Source organism: Lepidochelys olivacea, assembly GCF_965140295.1.
Source record: "Lepidochelys olivacea isolate rLepOli2 genome assembly, chromosome: 1".
Lineage (NCBI taxonomy): Eukaryota > Metazoa > Chordata > Testudines > Cheloniidae > Lepidochelys > Lepidochelys olivacea.
In genome coordinates, this window is record NC_140411.1 from 303,682,704 (window position 1) to 303,704,212 (window position 21,509).

The 21,509-nt window shown below is 42.4% G+C and overlaps 2 protein-coding genes across 5 annotated transcripts in view; one reads left to right on the forward strand and one right to left on the reverse strand.

Annotated features, from left to right (window-relative positions):
• DOCK4 (dedicator of cytokinesis 4) overlaps nt 1-18,087 on the reverse strand; it is a 420,789-nt gene extending 402,702 nt beyond the window's left edge. For all 4 annotated transcript variants that reach the window (XM_084616809.1, XM_084616807.1, XM_084616808.1 and 1 more), the window contains exon 1: nt 17,926-18,087. In XM_084616809.1, coding sequence (XP_084472935.1) covers nt 17,926-17,962 — 37 coding nt within the window. In that variant the 5' untranslated portion in view covers nt 17,963-18,087. The remainder of the gene's footprint in view (nt 1-17,925) is intronic.
• A 192-nt stretch (nt 18,088-18,279) lies between these two features.
• ZNF277 (zinc finger protein 277) overlaps nt 18,280-21,509 on the forward strand; it is an 88,573-nt gene continuing 85,343 nt past the window's right edge. Inside the window, exon 1 of the mRNA XM_084618352.1 lies at nt 18,280-18,433. Coding sequence (XP_084474478.1) covers nt 18,391-18,433 — 43 coding nt within the window. The 5' untranslated portion in view covers nt 18,280-18,390. The remainder of the gene's footprint in view (nt 18,434-21,509) is intronic.

A 21,509-nucleotide genomic window follows, 5' to 3' on the forward strand; every position in this document is an offset into this window, starting at 1 on the left:
CCTTTGACAGAATTTTTTTTTAAAAAAGGATGCTTTATCTGTACAATAAAAAGTGACAGTATTGCAATATCTTGGTTAACTATTTCAAAAGATATTTAAGTGAGTTTGTTTTTTCATTGGTTTTCTTCTTAAGCAACATTAAAAAAAAAGATACAGACATTTTCTTTCTAACCAGCTAGGATACAGGAGGCATTTCATTTGCCTTGTTTGTTTTTAACTTGGATTCATTTCCCCCTTCTAATATTGATTCCTATTTTGAAGTGGAGTAGAGCAAAGAACACTATGGAACTTTTAGTGTGCCACAGCAGGATTCACATAGACTCTTAGTGTGCGGCAGGCCGGTAAAGGACAGATTCACACCCCAGCTTGCCGTCAGCTAAGTGTTTGTGTAGATGAGAATATGCTACATGCAAAAGTGGTCGCTTGGCAATTTAGCTCTGGTGAGACTTTAGGGGCAAAAAAGGTTTTTTCGTTTCCATGTAGTCATGTAATTTGTTTCGCTCTATTGAGAAGGTTGATAAAGGCGATGTTTTCATACTAATGATGGTGATGGTTTTCATTATGTGGGCACTTTGTGATCCAAGGACCACTTGGTGCCAACTAGCAGATGGCATAGGTTGCGTATACAGTTTTACGGGGATCCTGTGGGTCAGATATATACATAATAATTCACTAAAGGGTGGCATCTGAGGTCTCTGCCAAGGGTTCACATAGCTGAAGTTGCGTATCTTAGATCAACCCCGCGCGATAGCGTAGACAAGCCCTCAGACATGAAAGTATATAGTTAAGTAAGTCCAGATTCTAGAATGCACGTTATGATTTTATTTTATATGTAACCCTTTGTTTCCAATACTTCTATTTGCTATCACTTGAACCTCTATGCTTGGTTAAATAAATATATAATTGATTTCACTATAAACATATCTAAGTGTCTGGTGGAGTCAGGGAGCTGACCCACACCAGGCTCACGCATGGTTTCCTCACACTAAGGGCAGATGGTACTCCAAGGAAGTATCACACCCTTGCACAACAGGAGATGGACAGATACCACACAATAATTTAGCAATAGCCTTCACCCAGTAATGATGATTTGAGGCTGCTACTGGCCTAGGTTGGATTTGAACCAAAGATCAAGGGGTGAATACCCCTCTCTCCTATTACCTTTTCCCCGAACCATAGAGTCGCTCCCTATGCAGTTCCTTACAGAGACCAAGACAGTATTGTTAAACAACAAGTCTTCATCTGCATACCTCATGCAATCAAGAAAATGTAAATCTGTAGTGTTATTGCTTTAATGGGGAGGCAATTAATCAAAATCTGATATCTGACTTGTATGCTGCAAATGATCACCTTTTTTATCAGATACACTTTCTACAAAGTGTGTTACATAAAGAGCAGCGAGTAAGTTTGAGGGGTTTTAACATCCTCAACATGTGGCCCTCAGATACTAAATCACAGGCGGGGGAATGAAAAGCCACTAAATCCAAGAGGAAGCGAGGGCATGGCTTCTTCATGCAGGAGGCAATGACGAGATGTGGGTAGATAATCAGCTACTCTAAAGTATCTACTCTCTCCCAAACCTACATGGTTTTAGTAGGAAAGTTAGCACTGATCCAACTAGCATTATCTTACCTGCTTTTCCCCTCACTCTATAATGTGAATCCCCCCAAGAAAGAAAACACACACACACACACACACACAGAGAATAGGTTAATGCCTGGTTGAATTTTCATCAACATCTCAAAAAGATGTTGCATAATAAGTCTAAAAAAGAAGTTGTGTCAATAAAACAGAAACAGTTCCCTACAAAAATAGCTAGATGTGTCTTACTAGCCCTGTGATTGCAGTGTAATTTGTTGTCTATGTGGCAAGAGAAACAAAAGGGTACTATACACTTCGCCATCATGAGTCATGGCATTTATTTTTAATCAACAAACAAAACAAAACAAAAACAAACAAGGAAATCTTGATTTCCCCCCAGAAAGAGAAAGATGAACCTTAGCATTTGTTTTGGGGGGAGGAATGTGTTATTTGTTTTCAGAGAAAGGACAAGTTACAAGCGCTAATCACATTGATATTTCATAATAAATACCATACGTCTCCACTCTTCCACAAGGGTTTCGGGCCAGCTTCCACTGTAATTCATGGAACAACCATGAGAATTAAGGATTGTCTAGACTAACACTGTGGTCTAGCAACAGACGAACATACTGAGGAAAAATAGGGGTTATCCTAAGCTCAGTTCCTAGATCTTGGGCCAAGAGGGTCTGAAAATGCTGTGGAAGGAATGTATTTAGACAAAGGGATTGAGGGAATTAAAGAAGGGAGTGTCTCATTACAATCTACAAATTCCTTACCAGACAATAAAGTCTCTTGACAGGCTCCAGGAGGATTGCCACAAGCCATCCATGACAGAGAAAGGGCATGGGGTAATTACAAGGGTAGTAGAGGAAGAGTTGAAAATAGGCAGAGAGATCCCTTTCCAGAACTATGGAGGTATTACTGGGCAATAATAATGCCTAGCAAGCTTCACCTTGTGAGAAGATGCAATTCTGATGATTCAAGGTTTTTTATAGCTACTGCATACGCCGCAAAAATCAAATTTAATTAGAAAGCAATGGGATAAAACTATGAACTCCAACTTCCATGTTCAAAAGACTAGGACAGCTCATTTAAAAGTACTTCAACTCAGAATACGCTGGTGAAATATGGACAGCTGAAAGGTGCTGGGAGTATTAAACCCATGCTGCCCAATTTATTTGTGTTATTTCTATGAACTCTTGCTATTGCTGACAGGCTGTCAGACCTTTAATGTGGAGATTTATGTCGATATATCTCCACATAACTTATTCTGCATTAATAGTAAATACAAAACATTTCCATATCATTAAACAGATTCACAAGTTTTAATTTTCAAGTTACTTGTCAGCTTGCTATTTTATCAGCCACAGTCTCATTACAGTGAAACCTGTTTTAGTGACCAACAAAAACCAGTTGCTAAATTAGCATTCAAAATAAGAGCTAGGACAGAGTTGTGCTCAGAACGTCTGGAGACACTTTGAGGCAGTTTCTTAAGATAGAAGACTGTCTACTAACCCTCATCTCTAGTATAAGTTTCATCCCATTTATAGGAGTGAGGAGCTTATTGCTGTACCTGCTCAAAAAGTGATTTTCTCAGATGTACTTAGCTGAACAGCTTAAGGCTGAGACAGTACCTGAATCGCGTAGCCACCAAGAAATAACTCCAAGTGCTGTGTGACAAAGTTCCTCCTCTGCCTTGGTGGGTCCTGCACTTATTGGCAGATTTGCTCGCCTCAGAGGTTCATGGCAGCCCGCAGTTTGGCCACTTTCGTGGCTCAAATCTGCTGTTCACTCAGTTAGCCTCATCACTGGCCAGCATGGGGAAAAGGAAGAAAAACAATTCCCCGCAGTCTCTGCTGATCCACCTAGTGGATCAGGGAACAGGCCAGAGACCTTCCCCTCTGGTGGAACCCACAGCGCAGTTCAACTCCTCTGGTATCAAGTAGGGAGTTGGGGGGATGGAGGGAACCCGGCCTTCCCTCTACTCCGGGTTCCAGCCCAGGGCCTTGTGGATTGCAGCTGTCTACAGTGGCTCCTGTAACAGCTGCGTGACAGCTAGAACTCCCTGGGCTACTTCCCCATGGCCTCCTCCCAACGCCTTCTTTATTCTTGCCACAGGACCTTCAGCTTGATGTCTGACGCTTGTACTTCTCAGTCTTCCAAAAGTATGCCTTCTCACTCTCAGTTTCTTGCACCTCTTGCTCCCTCGCACGCACCACAAACTGCAGTGAGCTCCTTTTTAAACCCAGGTGCCCTGATTAGCCTGCCTTAATTGATTCTAGCAGCTTCTTGATTGGCTGCAGGTGTTCTAATCAGCCTGTCTGCCTTAATTGTTTCCAGAAAGTTGCTGAATGTTCCGGAACTTCCCTGTTACCTTACCCAGGGAAAAGGGACCTACTTAACCTGAAGCTAACATATCTGCCTTCTATTACTCTCCTGTAGTCATCTGGCCCGACCCTGTCACAGCTGCAAAAAGATGCATTGGTAGGCAGCACTCAATCCAATGAGTCGTTGCTAAGACTACAATTTAGTCACGGGTATTTTTAGTAAAAGTCACCAACAGGTCACGGGCAATAACCAAGAAGTCATGGCCAGTGACCTGTCTGTGACTTTTACTCAAAATACCCCTAACTAAATCCTACCTGCTGTGCGTGTGTCCCGGGGCCCTGCTGCCACTGCTACTCCTGGAGAGGGTGGTGGGGAGGTGGCCCATGGTCCTGCTGCTGCTACTCCAGGTAGGGGTGGCCCGTGGCCCTGCCACCACTGCTGCTGCTCTCCTGAGTGGCGGCAGCCTGGGGCGCTGCTGCTGCTCCGAGAGCGCTGTTCCAGAGCAGCGCTGGGACCAGTTGCCTGGGGCCACCGGAGCAGTGGCCGATGCGGCTGTGGAAGTCACGGAGGTCCCAGAGAAGTCACAGAATCTGTGACTTCCGTGACCTCCGTGAAAGAGTAGCAGCCTTAGTCATTGCTGCCAGAGGATACATAGGGCACTGTTTTTTCTTTTAGATAAGTTGTAAAATTAAGATCCTGTTCATTTTTGGTCATTAAAGATACTCTAGAACATTGTTTTGTTTCCAACCCACAAGCAGGCATGTTACCCTTGGCGTAACAACTTCTCTTACTGGGTAATTACATTCTGACTATTTACTTTTCTCTGCATGTTCAGACTGATAGGCTATTCTGAATTTCCTGAACCGTTGTACCATATGGTGCTGAAGTGAACTGTGCCAAAGCTTCCATGTTCCACCCAAGAGTTGTTGTATATCAATAATGGGTGATGGAAACCCCCTATCTGTACTTTGTAAAGTGTTTTTGGACTACATACACTGATTGTGCATTAAAGGGTATTAAATAATTTAATTCATGATATTTTGTATAGGGAGTTAGGAGAACCAAAGACATACACATTAACATTCCAGTTGAGCTCTGTAACTAAAAGCCTATTTAATACATTTAACCAGCAAGTGAGAATTTTTGGTGAAAATGTTAGTTGGCCAGCAACGGGTTCAATGAATTTGCTTTGCTCCTTTACCTCTGCTAGTCTCAAACCATGTGACCTTTCCTTATCAACCTCACTCTACCCATCCACGACATTTTTATTGATGAATCCAGACCGTTAGGCATCCCTGATATTGGTGCAGATTGCTGTTCCTGGTCTCTGCAAGCTGCTGAGCTACTACTATATCCCAGTCATTATGCAGGACTATGAGATTACTCAAAAGAGGACAAGAGCATGAATACATATTCATTCAAACTGAAATTCTTCTTAGAAAAAACCCACAGGCTTGCATAATGAATGATGCCAGTGTTCTGAAGTTTAGTTCTATTTTTATTAAGCAAGGGCAGGAAAAAAAACTGGCATTTGTTTAGGAGGGAGTAAAAACATACAAATGAAGATGTAGGCCCAAATTTAACCTCTCTCAGTGACCCTTTGCTAGAAGTGAACCAAACATTGCCATTACAAGTTGTTTAGTCCAGGCTTGAAAATTCCACTCAGCTACTCACCAGTAGCAAGTAGGAACCTTTTCTCTGCTGAGTTGAGGGGCCTGTGCCATCAGTTTCGCAGAACGTAAGCTTTCTTTACCCAAACAAACAAACAAAAAAAAGTTTCTAGCCTTCAGACTTTAAAGGAAGTTTCTGAACATGACCAAATGTAATCTTTACTGAAGATTTACAAGGGACAGACAACAGAAAACTCAATTTTTTCATTTTTCTACATCTTGAACAATGTTGCTTCTCCAGTGGATTGAAATAAATTTTCAAATGATTATTTTCTTAACAAGTGCATATGCAGTCTTAACTACACACCAGCTTAATGTAACACAACTGAATAATTTGTCTACCTTTTTCTTTTAATGTAATTTTGAAAAATAAAAAACACTTAAATATATAAAGAAGTTCACGCCACAAGATTATGAAATTCAATTCCTGAATAATTAAGTGTGCTACATCTCCAGTTACTTTAGTAATTAGAAATGACTAGTCTCCTGAGAATCTAACAATTATGCTAAAAATATTTTACTATGTATTCAGCTGAGAAAAACTACAGTAAGTCTGTGTGGTCAGCTACTATGCCTTCCCTTATTTAGGTGGGGAGGGAAAGGGTAGGGCAATCCATTTGTTCAACACAGCTGAATATGTAGAACTATATCTGGCCCCGTAAAAGAGGAATTTTGTTTGCTTTAAAAGTCTTCTGTTGTTCCAGGGGGAAGAAAGGATTTCACAGAGTGATGACATTTTGGCTCTTGTTACAATGATTAATTATTCTCATTTTTTTCTTATTGGGGAAATAAGTGCAGATAGTGAATGGACTCTAATCTGCCTTGCACAGTACAACATAAGAAGGAAACCACCAACACTTCTATTAATTGTATTTTTTAATGATTCTTACTCTATTTTTGTCTGGGAAATTTTACAAATTTGACAAAAAAATTGTATAAAATAACTGAAGAATGATTCAAAAGTTTCTAACACCACTAATAGTGAATAATGTGTTTTCCCTAATTTATTAGCCTTATTAATAGAGGTTCAGTGAATTAAATGCAGTACATAACATGCCCATGAATTTCAAGTTTCTGCTACACTACCAAACTCAGTAGTTACTCTTTAGTTTGCTGTCACAAACTAGAAATACAAAAATAAAACCAGTGTCATTTACACAAATAAAATAAATGGAGAAATTTGAACTTCCAGTTAGCAAAGAGGACTGCAAATCAAACTCTTTAACCTCTCTGTGCTAGCAGAAGTGCCCATTGCTCAGAATGGGTGTTAACAATGGATGCAGTTGGCCATGGCTGGCTGCAAATGTAGGTGAGGACAAGGCATGAGCAGCACCATTTCAGAAATCATGGGTAAACCTTGTTGAGCTGCATGCATCATTGCTAGAAAGCAGGTACATTTTTATTTGCAGGTAGGGTCCTTGAAAGAAAAATGATCATTGTTAATTAGCATTATTCCTTATAACAGTCACCCTTATCACCTGTAAAAATGTATAGTTACAGCTTACATACATACATCTGTGGACAATTTAGTTTAATGGGATGAATTGGAGAGCAGGTTATTGCTCATGAAATCAGAGATAACATTAGGAACTCCACAGATTGACAGTATAAAAGAGAAGTTACTTCATCCAAAAATAGGAAGTTATTACAATGGGGAATTCATATCATTGTCTTTACAGAGGACTCAACTCACATTTAAAAAAAATCCTCTTTTTATTAAACTGTACTGTTATCCATTCAAACAAACAATATTAACAATATTTTAACACAATAAAATATAACTATTCAACAAATGTCATAGTCTATATCATGTTATAAGAGAAACCAGTTGACTTTCATTACTGTTTGTATAATACAAAGCAGTTTCTGTTGTGTTCTGAAGAGAGCCTGGGTTGAGGCAGTTGTCTTTCATATAGCTCATGTAAGGACATTGATTAGTTTATACTCAGTACTACAGCCTCTTGTGTGATAAACACTTATTTTCCCGAGAGAAAGTGTCTTGTATATTCTCTGCTCATTACCCCTACCTAAGTGGAATAAAGTACAGACTATTTTTTTTTTTTTTGCAAGGCTAACCTATTTTTGAGTAAAAGATGTTAGATACATTTTAACCCTACCAACAGCGATACCAGCCCTACCCTGGTGATTTGTGTCACCATGGATAGAAGTTTCACATAGTTCCGATTACTTACATTTTTGGACAGTCCTGTAGGAGCTGTTTCTGGGTTTACTCCTTCAGCAGGTGGGGCTCAGCTCCAGTTGTTAGTTTATATGAGGTTGTGAGAGTTCAATACAAATTATTAAAGAAGAATGATTTTCTTTCCTATTTTCTGCTCCCTAGAACACAGACCAATCACACATTTAAAAAGAAAGCTGCTCATACCGAATACTTTCTTCTTTCTCGCTATTGTTTCCAGTGTTTAATGGAACACTACAATCACTGGCTCAGTTAGATAAAAAAACATCAAACACAGACAAGCTGTGACAGCATCATCAAAATAAAGCACCTGAAAAGGCACTCGAGTCCATTTCTCACATACCCTTTCCTCCTCTGCTGGGGAAAAAGATGGGGACAGGCAAGCTTATCACTTATGCATTAACTTTCATGAGATCAACCACTTAAACCCCCAAACACTGAAAAGACACATTTCAGGAGAGTGGGTGGGGGGGGGTGAGAAAACCTGGATTTGTGCTGGAAATGGCCCATCTTGATTATCATACACATTGTAAGGAGAGTGATTACTTTAGATAAGCTATTACCAGCAGGAGAGTGGGGTGGGAGGAGGTATTTTTTCATGCTTTGTGTGTATAAAAGATCTTCTACACTTTCCACAGTATGCATCCGATGAAGTAAGCTGTAGCTCACGAAAGCTTATGCTCCAATAAATTGGTTAGTCGCTAAGGTGCCTCAAGTACTCCTTTTCTTTTTGAAAAGACACAGATACTTGATCTAGTCAATTTTTAAAGGGAGTTAGAAATAAGTTTAAGTACTATACCTTCCTCCATGCACTCCTGTCCGTTTTTGTGATTTTACAATCACATTTCCCTACCTACTGTTTGTTCCCCTTATTGTTGCTGTGTGAAAAAACACTAACTCAGTACACACATCAGAGCACAAAAGTAAACAGATATTTTCCCCTCTACTCATTCACAGGTAACAATCTTAGCTGTTATATGAAACAAAGCAGGTAACAATTTTCAGACAGAAGTGTGATCTTTAAAGCGGACAGTGTTCCTCAACAACTGCAACAGAAGGAGGAACACAAACATCCAGTCAGCTTCAGCAGCTATTTTTCCTGACCCAGTCCAGGTGGTTTGTAGTAGAGTTAGGGCTCCTTCAAGAGCATAGTTCTGCCTCTATTTCCATAGCAGCAATGATCACTTTCACTGCATAAATCATATTTTACATGGCCTCATTTTCTCGTCAAGAAAAAACTGTTTACAAATTACAGGATCTAATGGTACCTTTCCTTGTCCCTGATGCTAGGCACTTAACAGACTAATATTTGTAGCTCCCAAATCCTTGGACAGACTCCTCTGCAACACCTGGAAGTAGGATCAGCACGGTCTTCAAGTGAAGAGTTTCAGGTGGCCAAGATCCTAGAAACATCAGATCCCTGCCTTCTCCTTTATTTGGAGAACTATAATTATTATGGAGAAACCCTATTTTCATGGAGCTTTAACTAGTTTAGCCCCTTCAATCTTTTTCACTTAGAGATCTGAAACGGTACCAGCTTGACATCCAAAGATCCGACACAACTGTCAGGTCAGTGTGGCACTCCTTGGAGCTTTCATTCTCCATACACCATCCACATGTCTTTCAGTTGTTAATTGTGCGTAGTTTCTGCCAACATCTATGTTTCCTAATATGTTTCTCTAGGAAAGAGACTATTGGCAAAGATGCTTCCAAGCTGCTTATGTGACCAAGGGGATAAAACATGATAAAACTAGGGACTGAGTTGTACGTTTTTTATGTGGTTAATACTGCTACTGTCACCAATGTGAGAAACCAAAAGACACGAGTTGTCTAGAAGGAGAATAATTTCTCCAAAATGTGAAGATTTTTGATATCTGGGAATGCGGGAAGCAGAAATCACATGAAGGCAGCCCCAACAAAGTGAAGAAGAGCATATAGATAGAATGCTTTATTTAAAAAGCCAAAACAAATAAACCTTTCACTGATGCAGTCACATGCAAAGATAACTTGTTAACAGTCACAAGAGAACACAATAAGAACTCCCAGACCAACAGAAAGGGAAACAAGTCCCTCCCAGTGCAATCCTTCGCCACAGCAGAAGCCTGAATAAACAGACAGGCCTTGTAATGAACCCAAATGATCAAAATGTTCTGGCTGTCAGACCCAGGGGGAGAAAGTGAAGAAAATTCCAGCGTTGAATTTCCACTGAAAATACCTTGTCGTCCACTGCTCAAATCTAAGGATTGTCGGCTCAAGCGTTCCAGCTGATCTTACCTGTCAGACTGTCTCTTTCCTGAGTTCTCCCTAAGATACACAAGCACCCAAATCATGAAAGGCTTTATAGACCAAAACAAACATTGAATTATAGTAAGAAATAATATATATATATATAATAATATAGTAAGCTGGAAGTCAGTGCTGTAGCTGGAACATGGGAGATATATGTTCTTTGCATGAAATACCAGATAGACAAAGACATGGATATCATGGTGAGAGCCACATCTAATTAAGAGAGTTCACACCCTATTAGTCAGAAAAGGTGGGAGGAAATAATTGTAGCCACACCTGCTATTTGTACATCCAGAATTCAACAGGACCTAGTAACAGAAAAGTAAGCATAATTTCAAGAAGGGAGTTATCGCTTCTGCCACTGCCTTGGGTTATGTAACCCAGCATTGCCTCACTCATATTTGGATTAAGCTTTAACCCGTTAGTTCCCATCCACGCCTGGGCACTGGAAAGTTCAGCACTGGCACCGACCAGATTCCATGAAACAGACAGAGGTTAATGTCATCTGTGTACCTTTGGCACTGCAGACAAAACATTCTCATGATCTCCCTTTGTAGCTTCCCACATACCATTAACAGAAGAGATGACAGAAGAGAACTCTGCGACACCCCACATGAGATGCTTCAAGGCTGCAACTCTTTCACGGAGGTCACAGAAGTCACAGATTCCATGACTTTCCAGGACCTCTGTGACTTCCGCAGCTACAGCGGCTGGTGTGGCTGACCCCAAGGCCGCCCCAGCAGCTGCTCCGACAGTCCCAGGCAACCGGTCTCGGGCGCTGCCCCAGAGCAGTGGTCAGGGAGCAGCAGCAATGCCCCAGGCCACCCCCACCCAGAGGAGGAGCAGCATCAGCGGTGGCAGGGCCCCGGTACGCCCCCGCCCCCCCGGAGCAGTAGAGGCGGGTCCCGGGACATCCTTCACCCCCAGGAGCAGCAGCGTCCGCTGGAACACACCCTCTCCCCCTTGCCCCCTCACCAGCAGGTAAGATTTAGTTAGGGGTATTTTTAGTAAAAGTCACAGACAGATCACTGGCCATGACTTTTTGGTTATTGCCCATGACCCGTCCGTGACTTTTACTAAAAATACCTGTGACTAAATCGTAGCCTTACTGATGAGCTATCACCCAATACTATTCTCTGGGTTGTTTTGTCACAGACACTTCGGGGTCAAGAGCAGGGCCAGATTAATGCATAGGCAACCTAGACACCTCTGGCCGGTCTGGCTCAACTACTGCTACAGGAGCCAGCCCCACAGTAGCGCTACTTGTCCCACTGTGCACTCAGGTTTGGCCAACCAGCCTGGTGTCATGACAGAGTGGCAGGGCCAAAACTGAGTGAATGGCATTGTGACCCCCATGCACCAGGTTGCAATGCCACTCCCTCAGTTTTGGCCCCACTGCCCTAACCCTTGTCATGACAGAGGATGGGCGGAGCCAAACCTAGACGGGCAGAGGGCGGGCCGGGCTTTTCCTCCTCATCACTGCTGTGCGGCCAGCACCTGCACTAGTACCTCAGCCAGAGCTTTGGACGAGGAACTGCAAGGAGTGCCTGCACGAGGGAGCTGGTCAGGAGACGGGAGCCAGGGTTTGCCTCGGGCCCAGCGATCTGTTAATCTGGGTCTCATCAACAGTACTGAAGGGTTTGCCTAGGGCCCAGCGATCTGTTAATCTGGGTCTCATCAACAGTACTGAAGGCTGCTACGCAACTCCAGAATCAGCACAGGCACCTAAGGTGAGATTTTCCAAAGATGACTTTGATATTTAGCAACACAACTTCTATCATTTCAATGGGAGTTGTGTGGCTAAATCTCCTAGCCAGCTCTGAAAATCTCAACCCTGATCTTTGTCCTTCACCAATATCATTGGTTGAATATGTTCTGAGCTGAAAAGTTTATTTAAACTTGGATCTGTAAAAAATGGTTTTAAATACAGAAAGTTATGGGTTAAACTTAAGTCTGACAGAGCATGGGTGCTGTATGAATAATCCACTGGGCAACAGCTCTTTAGAAAATCCTGATGGAGCCCAACAAATGAAGTGACATTAAGTAAGATGAAAATATTTTAAAAATGTAAAATTACTGAGTTATGGACATATCTGAAATTTGAGATACACCTGGATATAAGAATGCGGAATTCTGGTCATTGGTTTTATTTGTACACTGCCTTTGTTGTGTTAATTCTTTCATGCTACACTGAATGGTAGTTCAGTTCTCAGTTTTGCCATGGCCATACTATGTGATTTTCAACAAGTCACTTAACCCCCTCAGTTCCTCCCTTTATAAATGGAGACATTCACCCTTTGCACACTTTGTGAAGCACTGTGATTTATGGCTCAACAGCACAATATAAATGCCAAGTCCCTTTGGACTTATGTTATCTGTATGAGTTTAAAAAGTGCACCGTGCTATATCGAATGACGGCACTGTCTGGGTGAGCATGCTACTTGTAAGCGATACACTGTGTTTAGCTATTCTTAATTTTTCTCCAACTCTCCCTTCCTCTCTCATGCATGCCCCATAACTCCCCAGGCTAACATCAGCATTCAGTGACTAAATCAATATAAAATGATCATGTTCCAGAAAATGTAAGTATATTCTCAGATACAGGATTTATCAAACTAAAATGTTGACAGATCTGGCATTGTGCAATATGTGGAATTATTTCTGGGGGGAGGAGTAAATCTATTATTTATATTTTAACTACTCATTTAGCAATCAACTGAACTTCCTTTCTCCTCTTTAAGCAGCATGTACAGAATAAGCAGTGCATTTTCTTTAGTACAATTACAGGTCTCAGGTTTGCACCAAGCAGTAAGAATTGGCTTTGAAAGATGTGCCTACTCACTGATCTATTGTGTGCGAAATAGCCATAGCTATATAGCAGGGATCAGCAACCTTTGGCACGCGGCCCACCAGGGAAATCCACTGATGGACCAGGATGGTTTGTTTACTGTTAGGATATAGATATTTAGGCCTGTCTGTAAAGGCCTATATTCTAATCTAGGTATATTCTTATCACTTAGCTAGTTATAGAGGTATGAAAGAAAGAATCAAAATCACTGTCTGCCAGTGTAAGGGTCTTCTCTTACTGTGACAGTCTGAGGCTCTGTTCTAAGGCTAAGATCTTTGGCTAAGCAGCAGAGGCAGCCATAAGCTGGGAAGCGAACTAGCATGCTGTTCTGAGAGGAGATGCGGTCCACCTATCAAAGAAGGAACAGAGTATCTTTAATACAGCGTGGCTAACCTAGAGAGATGGACTTTAAGATTCGATGGGGGCAGGAGATAAAAGCCCACACGTCCTTACATTCCAAACTAGTCACATTGAAATAAGGTGCTATTGGAAACACAATCCTGTCCTGATAATGCCTATCACCTCCAGAGAAAGGGAAATGCCTAGAAGATGTAAAAGAAAATTTAGTTTGATAGTATCCTGTCTGGCAAGAACTCACTTATCAATAGCTGGGATGTGAAATCCTCATTTCTGTGTTGTTCTATCACTGTAGTCCCCATTTCCCTATTCTTTGTCTGCATAATCGCTGTCTGGTTCTGTGATTGTTTCTGTCTGCTGTATAATGAATTTTGCTGGGTGTAAACTAATTAAGGTGGTGGGATATAATTGGTTAAATAATCATGTTACAATATGTTAGGATTGGTTAGTTACATTTCAGGAAAATGATTGGTTAAGGTATAGCTAAGCAAAACTCAAGTTTTACTATATAGTCTGCAGTCAATCAGGAAGGGGGGGGAATGGGAATCATGTTTTGATAAGGGGGGGAAGTGGGAACAGGGACACAGGTAAGGCTCTGTGGTGTCAGAGCTGGGAAGCGGGACACTAAGGAAGGAAACTGGACTCATGCTTGCTTGAAGTTCACCCCAATAAACATTGAATTGTTTGCACCTTTGGACTTCGGCTATTGTTGCTCTCTGTTCATGCAAGAAGGACCAGGGAAGTAAGCGGGTGAAGGATTAAGCCCCCTAACATGGCGTCCGCAGGTTTGGCCAATCACAGCTCCCACTGGCCGCGGTTCGCCGTACCAGGTCAATGGGGGCTGCGGGAAGCAGTGGGGGTGAGGGATGTGATGGCTGCCACTTCCCACAGCCCCCATTGGCCTGGAACGGCGAACCGCGACCAGTGGGAGCTGCGATCAGCCAAACCTGCGGACACTGCAAGTAAACAAACCGTCCGGGTCCGCCAGCGGATTTCCCTGACGGGCCGCGTGCCAAAGGTTGCCGATCCCTGCTGTATAGTCTTGATCAAACCACTTCTAATACTTCTACAGCCGATTATACAGTGTAGTTCATGAAAGTCCAATGGGATCCAACTCTATTTGTGATTTGTGTAAGATGTTTACCAGATGCGTCTACCACTTTCAGATATACTCACAAAAATTCCGAAGTTGCACCTCTCCTACCCTCTCTTCAGACTAGGCTTTAAGTGTTATTTGTAACTGGACAATGTTCTTTTGAGTATTGTTATCAGTTTGACACAGCAGCATGAGAAAACAGAAAAGAGTTTCCCCTCCCTAAACAAGAAAGAAAGGAACTTCTTGAATGAAAAATATACTGCATAGATCTTCATCAACAGCATCCTGGAGGACAACATATTGCAGATTCCACATGAAGGCAGAACATGAGAAAGATAAAACTGCCCCATACCAAACTGGGAGTAAACCTTAAGACAGTTTCCAACTCATAGCAGAAGATTAAGATTTTCTGCAAGTTTATATCTAGTAAACCTTGGTGCAAAGGTTCTATCACTCATAACTAACATGCTCCTAACCAAGTCAGTATGCAGTACCCATTATTAGTTGAATTGAGAGTAAAGCAACCTGGTCAGTGAAAAGGAATCAAAAAGAATTCTCTGCAGCTAGCTGGCAGTAGTTTCATAAACATAGAAGATGGGGAAGATTGTGTTACTCATGTATAAAATACTCCTTACAGTGAGAGTCAGCCAGGCTATGCGAGTGAGCAACAGCCACCTGGTTACCAGCAGTCCCTCATTGCAACTAGGTGGCTGTTGCTTGGTTATTCATCCATTTTGGTATGCCACAGTAGAGGCATGGATCACACAGCATGTGCTGCAAAATTCAGATTGAAAATGCAGATGAGATTTGACATTGATCTGAGCCCTGCGCACTCATACAAAGGATACATATGTTTGGTACAACTAATCAGGATTCTCAAGGGGATTTTATAATGTGCCCATTTTACCAAGGCAGTTTAGTATGCCAAAGTAACATAGAATAACTGTTCACAAATACACCATTTCCTGTGATCGGAAAAGGAATAGTTTAAACAAGTCTTTGAGATAGGATATTCGATTTTGAATATATAAAAATCATCTTCCTAAGAAGCTTCAGGTAATACACATAGGAGGATATTATACTATTTTACCCTATACCACCTCATCACTTTGTGTTGCAATTGTGGTTTAAGTACAAAAATTTGTCTCAGAGTGTTGTTCTTGCAAGGATAAAGATTATATAATGTAGACTGTAAAATACTGTTCCCAAAGCAAGTGAAATGGTTTCTGAGTTAATATTTCAGCAGTTTGTAATGATGATGCACGAACTGGATGAGGAGTATTTTGGATGGATTTTTGGAGGCAAGTGAAAAAGAAACATAGAACTGGTCATTACATATAAGCAGCAAAGGAAGCTTGAAGATCTTTATATTTGTTCTTGAGTCATCCAAAGGGGGTGGGGGAAATGGGACACTTACTGAGATTACAAAGATACTTCTCCAGCAGTCATAAGATTTCTGCAAACACTGGCATTCACAACTAGATGCTCTTGGTTAAGTACTCAATCAAGACTTACTAGCACAGAAAAATGTGACTGAAGGATACTAGTTAATTGTTCAGCAGCCACAGGCTAATTATTCAAGTAACGGGGGGAATGATTTTGTTTTGAGTTTTATCGGTGGGGGGAGTAGATAAAAAAGCAGATTACTAACAATCATTTTTTCAGATTGTAAACAACAAAAAGAAAGATATGCTTCAGCTGTGCAATATTCTCCTTCACTCAACAACAAAAAATGAGGGGAGTGCTGCAGCTTGAAATACTTGACTGGTAATATCCTACATGCCATTCCAGGAAATCCCAGAGTGGATTTTAAGCCTCTGCCCATCCTCATAAAGAAAGCGGACTGGAGGACTAATCGATATCTAGCAACCCAGCTGTGACCTGGCACATAAAGAACTCAAGAAAATAAATTATAGAGATCATCAGTGGGATTTAACATTTGGAAGACAGCAACATCTGGGATCAACTCCAAACGGAACATAGTCACATTGAATGAGTCTTGGCTCCTGTACTAATTGTTAAACAGAGAGACATTACGCACACACAAAGACAAAGTCTTTACGTTCCTCGTGGATTTTCCATAACATACACAACTCAATGTACAAATATAACCTGGATATACAGACAGTTTCTTGCAATGCCAATGATCTGCGAAGGAACTCAATTACATTTGTGTGAAATGGTAGCTATTGTCCAGGACGAGTCACCAAAGCCGATCAAGTATTAGTGGTTTTAATAGATGGTGTCAAAAACTACAATGAGTCTTTTTAATCACTTCATAAGTCAGTTTAATGGGCTCCAGAGTCCTGCCCTCAGGCGGAGCTGAACAAATAATAACCGAGTGCAAATGACTTCCACGAATGTCACTTTGTTTTGTTTTTACTAAAAAAAAAAAAAACCACACACACAAACAAAAAATCCCAAACCCCACACACCATATGAAAATAAAATAGATTTTTTTTCAACATTTATACAGTAAGCTTTTTTTTTTAATAAAAAGTGTTATAGATACGATAGTGGGTTATTTCCCTATCAAATTGCTAGGATTTGAAAATTGTTTTATTGTTGTTAGGACTGTTTATATAGCTGGCAGAAAATCTTATCCCTTCCAAAAAGTATCAGGGTGATCAGGCTGAATTCAATAGTTGAAAAGGAAAATATGCGTTTTAAGTATGCAACTAAGAGGAGGGGGCAGAGAGAAAGAGGAGGAAACGTTCCCTATTCTGTAACTGGGGCCGAGGTAAAAAAAAGAGATGAGAAAACCCAGATTCATCAGTCAAATATCTAACGTCCTTTGTTGTTCACCTTTCGAATAGGACGATGCTACGCTGTCTCTCCTCCTCACAAACAGGATCCTGAACTTCAAAAACTGAAGCACATTTCCCTGCCTCTGTGTAATCCAGACCTTTATAAACTCAATTTCACAGCCAAACAAAACGTTAGCATAGGAAGTAAACTACTGTCCTGATTAAACACTGTACACACACACACACACACACACACACACACAAACAAAAACACATACAACTGCGGACTGGTGCCTGTCTCGAAAGATGGCAGTAGCTTAAACTGAGCGTGCCCGTTAAGCAGAATACCCATTTTTAAACAATTGTGTGGTTTTCTCTCCCCCTCTCCTCCCTCCGGTGTTGAGGCTAGTGGGAAGAGGAGTCTCCCGGCGGGGCTGTTTTACTGAGATGCTGTTCAATCCTCACAGACTCTTTGCAGAGGTGATCAGGCTTTACGGAGACTTATGCTTTCCAACTGTTTTTTTGTTCATAACACAACCCCCCCCCCACACACACACACACACATTTTCAATCTCTGCAGCTATTCGTTGCACGGGGGGGCGGGGGGGGGAGGAAAGGGGTGTGATGACAGGAATCCATTCCCTCCCTCCCCACCTGACACATGAACCAGCAGCGTCCGCTCGCAAACTCCTCGGACAGCGGCAGAACCACAGGCATGCCCCCACCCGGGAGCTTCGGGGCGGGTTCCAGTCTTATCGCCACCTGGACCAGCCCCATCACGGCAAGGCACCAGTGCCAGCGGCCCCACTCACCCACGCCGTATTTCTCGTGCTCTGTAGGGATCCACATGCTCTCAGCGTGGTTCTGTCCCTCGGCGAACAATGAGAGCGGCAGCGCCCAGCCAACCCCTCTGCCCAGCGCCGCTGCCGCTGCTCGGCGGGGCTCAGCCGCGCTGCTCGGGCTCCAGCCGAGAAGTCATTGTTGTGATTGACTCAGCCCCGCTCCCCCGCCGGCCACTCACAGCGGCCGCCCGCCTCCCCTGCCCCGCTGCTTGCCGGGAAGCGTAGTTTCCCCGCGGAGTACAGCGGCAGGGGGGCGGGGCCCAACCATAGCCCTGCCCCCTTCTAGCGCCCGCGTCCTTGGAGCCGGGAAACTGCAAGTCCTGATGAGCTCCGCGTTCTGGAGGTGGGGCTGGAGCCCTCAAGGCTCTTTCCTATTGGTTTAGGCGCCGTTCCAATGCGTGCACGTCACTCTTGGGTCCATCTGCGAACCGTGGCATGGCAGCTTCCTCAGGCGTCGGCGCTGCGGCCGACAGAGGCGGTGAGTATGGTGCGCTCCTGAGTGTCGGGTCGGGACCCCTTCTCCTGTTCAAGCGCCCTGTCCCTTCTACTGCGTCTAGGTGCTTACAGGGAAAGCGTGAGTGGGACCGCAGCAGACCTTTGTTGGGGGTCCCTGGGCCAAGTTAGACCTGATCTCTGTCCCAGAGCCTTATCATCATTGCTTATTAATGGTATCGGGGGTAGCCGTGTTAGTCTGTATCTACAAAACCAGCAAGGAGTCCGGTGGCACCTTAAAGACTAACGGATTTATTTGGGATAAGCTTTCGCGGGTAAAAAACACTTCTTTACCCACGAAAGCTTATGCCCAAATAAATCTGTTAGTCTTTAAGGTGCTACCAGGCTCCTTGTTGTACTTATTATTTCTTCATCACAACATGTTGCAAAGATAGGCAAGCAAAGAATATGAAAACAGCTGCAGTCTGTAGCACAACTGGCAATATGCTGTTCAGAAAGCATGCCAGAGAATGGATGCTTAACTGAAAAGTACAGAAAAAAATAATAATTTCTAATGCTACAACAGGTAATGTGCATAGAAACCCTGCCAATCTTGATCTTGCTAACTATATATTTAAGAAAACACACTATGAAAGGTTGATGCTAACAGAGTGAGAAATCAGTTCGGTCAGAGCAGGCAGCTTTTAACTCATGTAGTAGAACATTCTATCTTTGTGGCTTTTAAACTTACAGGTACCATTGGCAAGCTTATCCTCCACCTATCACAGCACATATATAGCTTGCCTAAACACAAAAGCTGTATCACATTATATATACTGGTAGTTAAGGCGATGCATTCCTCTTTCCCCCCTACACAAACCCAACCCCTAGTATGGATGCACTTGTATTGGTTAAAAGGTGCATTATATCAGTATAGTTATTACTGCAAAGGAAGGGGAATAAGCTGTACTGCTATAAGGCCCCTTTATAGTGGTATAACTGCATCCACATTAGGTGTTGTACCAATATAACAATTTGAGTGGGGGGAAAAACATACCCCTAACCAAAGTAGTTATATTGTTACCAAAACTGCATGTAGACCAGGCCTAAAAGCCAGACAGCACTCTGGTAAAAGGAGAGTTAGCCTGAAATCTCTGGTGTGGAAGAGGTCTAAAGCCACTTACCGTACTGCAGAGTAAGTTTGTTCCCACTGGGGTTCGGAGATCTAACCTAGATTTTTTTTCTGTTTATTGTAAGTTATTTTCTCATGGTGAAGTCAAAGTACCCTAGCTCCTCCAATGAAGAGTTGTTTTGTTTTTAACAGCAATGCTTTGTGTTCAGGACTTTCAGTCTTTCAGATGCACTGCAGTTTGTCTTTCTCAAACATTCATAGGTATCACTGAAAATGGCTGCTTCTGCCCAGTATAGAAAGCCTGAGAACTGTGACAGGACCCAACTGCACCTTTGACCCCTCCTGGTCTCTTTGAGTGTGTCCCTACCTCCCCTAAGGTCTCAGGCCTTCAGCCATTACCTTTCTTGGAGTGGAATCACACAGTTCTCCCACTCTCAGATTGGGCCTAGGGCAGCAGTCACCTGCTATTCACTGTGGTTTCCTCAGAAAGTCTTGATTTAGACTCAGATCTTGCCATTCTGTTCCTTCAATCCCAGCTGACTTTTCACCACCTTTGACTCATTCCTGAAACCCTCCCCACATCCTGCCACTACTTCTCTCTCAGCATAATATCTTGCTGATTTCTTTCAAGAGAAGATTGTCAAGATGAACATAAGAATGGCCATACTGGATCAGACCAAAGATCCATCTAGCCCAATATCCTGTCTTCCGACAGTAGCCAATGCCAGGTGCCTTTGAGGGAATGAACAGAACAGATAATCAAGTGATCCTTTCCTTGTTGCTGATTCCCAGCTTCTGACAAACAGAGGTTAGGGACACCCATCCTGGCTAATAGCCAATGATGCACCTATCCTCCAGGAATTCATCTAGTTCTTTTTGAACCCTATTATGGTCTTGGCCTTCTCAAAATCCCTTGGCAAAGAGGTCCAGAGGTTGACTGTGCTTTGTGTGAGGAAATACTTCCTTTTGTTTGTTTTAAACCTGCAGCCTGTTAATTTCATTTGGTGACCTTTAGTTCTTGTGTTAGGAGGAGGAGTAAATAACACTTCCTTATTTACTTTCTTCATGCCAGTCATGATTTGATAGACCTTATTCCCCCCTTAGTTGTCTCTTTTCCAAGCTGAAAAGTTCTAGTTTTATTAATCTCTCCTCGTACAGAAGCTTCCATACCCCTAGTAATTTTTGTAGCCCTTTTCTGAACCTTTTCCAATTCCAGTATATCTTTTTTTTGAGATGGGGTGACCACATCCTGAATATTGCATGCAGATGTGGGCGTACCATGGATTTATACAGTGGCAATATGATATTTTCTGTCTTATTATCTATCCCTTTCTTAATGATTCCCAACATTCTGTTCATATTCTGTTGACTGCTGCTGCACGTTGAGGGGATGTTTTCAGAGAACTATCCACAATGATGCCAAGATCTCTTTCCTGAGTGGTAACAGCTAATTTAGAACACATCGTTTTATATGTGTAGTTGGGATTATGGTTTCCAATGTGCAGTATGTTGGATTTATCAACATTGAATTTCATCTCTCATTTTCTTGCCCAGTCACCTAGTTTTGAGAGATCCTTTTGTAGCTCTTTGCAGTCTGCCTGGGACTTAACTATCTTGAGTAGTTTTGTATCATCTGCAAATTTTGCCATCTCCCTGTTTATCTCTTTTTTCCAGATCATTTATGAATATGTTGAAAAGGACTGGGCCCAGTACAGACCCCTGGGGGACACCACTATTTACCTCTCTCCATTCTGAAAACTGACCATTTATTTCTACCCTTTGTTTCCTGTCTTTTAACTGGTTACCAATTCACGAGAGGACCTTCGTGACAGCCTGTGACATGACCTTCCCTCTCCCCTCGACTCTCCTTCCTTCCTTGCTTTTTTCTCCCTCCCATCCCAACTCTGTCCTCCTCCATGGTCACAGATGCAAAAGTTTCCAATCTGTTCTCCTGTTCTAACCCTCTACTTCGCCCAGTAACCCCATTTCA